This window comes from Nannospalax galili, unplaced genomic scaffold (genome assembly GCF_000622305.1).
Source record: "Nannospalax galili isolate Female #2095 unplaced genomic scaffold, S.galili_v1.0 scaffold290, whole genome shotgun sequence".
NCBI classification, from domain to species: domain Eukaryota; kingdom Metazoa; phylum Chordata; class Mammalia; order Rodentia; family Spalacidae; genus Nannospalax; species Nannospalax galili.
Genome location: NW_008331486.1, coordinates 357,549 through 360,376, shown reverse-complemented (window position 1 = coordinate 360,376; position 2,828 = coordinate 357,549). Strand labels below are relative to the sequence as shown.

Sequence of the window (2,828 nt, the reverse complement as noted above, 5' to 3'; positions counted from 1 at the left end):
ACCTCATTTTGAATCTAGAGGTAGTAATGCAAAAAATATGTGAGCAGTTCCGGTAATATCTAGTTTTCAAGTCTCTGGGGGTTGTACACAGTGACTATTGCTGTCAGTGTTGGGTATATATTGCAGTGGACAGAGTTTGGAGATTACAGTACAGTTCTTAACCTAATGCTGGGCTATGACTTTGACTGTGATTTCGATTATATGACCTTTCCTACTCTTTACTGATTTTAAAATCCCACACCCTAGCTTTTGTAACTCACAAGATCCATGTAGCCTGTGTAGAAACTCATTTCCTCCACAAATCAGGCAGAATTGCATTTTATGTACTCTGAGAATCACAACTCTGTTTATTGTTTAAGTGCAGGTCTATGGAACATCATCAATTTCAGTGAAACACATATTTTTCACTAACTACTCAGTAATATCCTTTGGTTTCACGTGTTTTGGACTTAAGAAATACTTTAGAACAGTATCTGATGAGAAAAATCTTTGACATATATTCAATCTAGATATTTCTCAGACATTTTTATTTTTGTTTTATATTTCCATTCCCTCCTTTTACTTCTAATTTAGAGGGAGGGTCTAACTAAAGTGTTCAAGCTAGTCTTGAACTCTGTAGCCCAGGCAGGCCTCAAACCTGTAATCCTCCTGCATCAGTCTTTCTGGGACATTCTAAAGGAAGTAGATCTGTGAAGGAGAAAATTGTTTCTCAAGCATACTAATTAAAACTCAGAATGTTCTTTGAGGTTTTATCCACAGAAAGAAGGCTATAGTCTTCTCATCCATTTCCTGAAGGCCTCTTTGACATCTCCATTCCTCAGGCTGTAGATGAAGGGGTTCAACATGGGAGTCACTACTGTATACATGACTGTCACGATGCGGCCATTGGTCGCCGAGTAACTGGAAAGGGGCCGGAAGTAGACCCATGTGAGGGTGCCATAGAATATAGCCACCACAGTGAGATGGGAACCACAGGTAGAAAAGGTCCTCCACTTGCCCTTGGCTGAGGGGATCCGGAGGACCGCTGAGATGATGAAGGCATAGGAGGCAGTAATGAAAGCCAGGGCTCCATTGATGACAATCACACCTTCTGTATGAATCATTAACGTGTTAAGGTGGGTGCTGGTGCAGGAGATCTTCATCAGAGGATAGAGGTCACAGAAGAAGTGGGAGATCCTATTGTCCCCACAGAAGGTCAGTCGACCCATGAGAAGGGTGTGCAGTAGGGCATGAAGATGAGAGAGAACATGGCACAGAATCACCATCTGTGCACATAGCATTCCAGTCAGTATTGTGGGGTAGCGGAGAGGGTGACAGATGGCCAGGTACCTGTCACATGCCATCACAGCCAAGAGGAAGTTTTCCACGGCTGCAAAGCAAATGAAAAAGTAAGTCTGGGCTAAGCAGCCCACGTAGGAAATGGCCTTTGCAGAGGAAAAAATATTCTGCAGCATCTTGGGAACTGTGGTAGAGGTGAAGCAGATATCTGCCAAGGCCAAATTACTGAGAAAGACGTACATGGGGGTGTGGAGGTGAGGAGCAGAGACAATGAGTGTAATGATGGAAAAATTGCCAGCAACGTTGACTATGTACATGAGTAGAAAGAGAAGGAAGAGCGGAATCTGTTCATCTGGGTGTGTAGAGATGCCCAGTAATACAAAATGGGACACACTGGTCCAGCTGGTGTTGACCATCTGTTATCATAAGAACAAAAGAATTATTTTCACAGACTTGGCAATATAAATCAGCTTATACTATACCCAGTTTAGTAACACTTACTGTTGTACCCCAGAATAAACTAATCATGGTGCTGATAAAGAGATCAAGTACTTAATGATTTTTCATTATCATTATCGTTATGCTGCCACCACAGCTAGCATTTATAAAGCATCTGTCTTGCACTGGGGAATTTGGTACATTATCATATTTAAATATTACCATTACCTTATGAAGCAATTAGCATCATCATTATTTGAATTACAAATCAGAAAACTGAAGTATAGAAAGTTGTAGCTCATAAAGAGCATTTGGTTATGTTATTAATCACTATATAATATGATTCTAAAATAAATCTATGACATCTTATTCATGGTAGTAGATTTATTGATGGGTGGTGTAACTGAGGAACCTCTTGCTGAAGGGGACTCTAGAGTTCAATTAGCTCAGCAAGTTTCACTGTAGAGGCTATACTTGCTGATGTCCAAAGACCACTCAGAGCACAAAACTGTTTTTTAAAAAATGACTTTGCATATTTACAATTTCCACATATCTATTTTCTAAATCTGTCTTCAATAGGTCTCCTTATGCACTATCCTGTCTCACAGATAACAAACACAAATAGTAATAGAACTGATGCTAATTTTACATTACACATTACTCTAGTTATAAATAATTTATGCATACATAAACTATCAGGAAAAGTACATTTTTTTCCATTAGATGCCTTTGAATAATTTTTTTCTTTAGCCTCTCCTTTTTGTTTCTATTTTCCACATATGTGGGTTCAATGAACCATGGGTTCAAAATACTTTAAAAAATTTCCTCAAATTTCCAAAAAGGAAAAAGAAGAATATTAATGCACGATGAATATCACAAATTCACACAAATGAGATGATGTGTAAACAGTGCATCCAGTATTATAAATAATCTCTAGACAATTTAATATATGCAGCAGGATCTGCATAGGTTAAATACAAAGATTCTACCATTTTACATAAGGAGCTTTAGTATTTGCAGATTAGGATAACCTACAGCTCCTGGAGCCAATGGATAATTGTATTTATCGTTAATTATTATTTTAAATATGAAATGCACAAAATTGATAAAAT

At 38.2% G+C, this 2,828-nt stretch overlaps 1 protein-coding gene across 1 annotated transcript; it reads right to left on the bottom strand.

Moving 5' to 3' along the window:
* Positions 1-767: 767 nt before the first annotated feature.
* On the bottom strand, positions 768-1,694 carry LOC103726679 (olfactory receptor 1Q1). The gene has a single exon (XM_008824306.1). The coding sequence runs from the start codon at positions 1,692-1,694 to the stop codon at positions 768-770; it is 927 nt and encodes a 308-aa protein (XP_008822528.1).
* Positions 1,695-2,828: the final 1,134 nt, after the last annotated feature.

Coding starts and splice junctions, on each gene's coding strand:
- LOC103726679 (XM_008824306.1), bottom strand. CDS start 1,694: ATGGTCAACACCAGCTGGACCAGTGTGTCCCATTTTGTATTACTGGGC.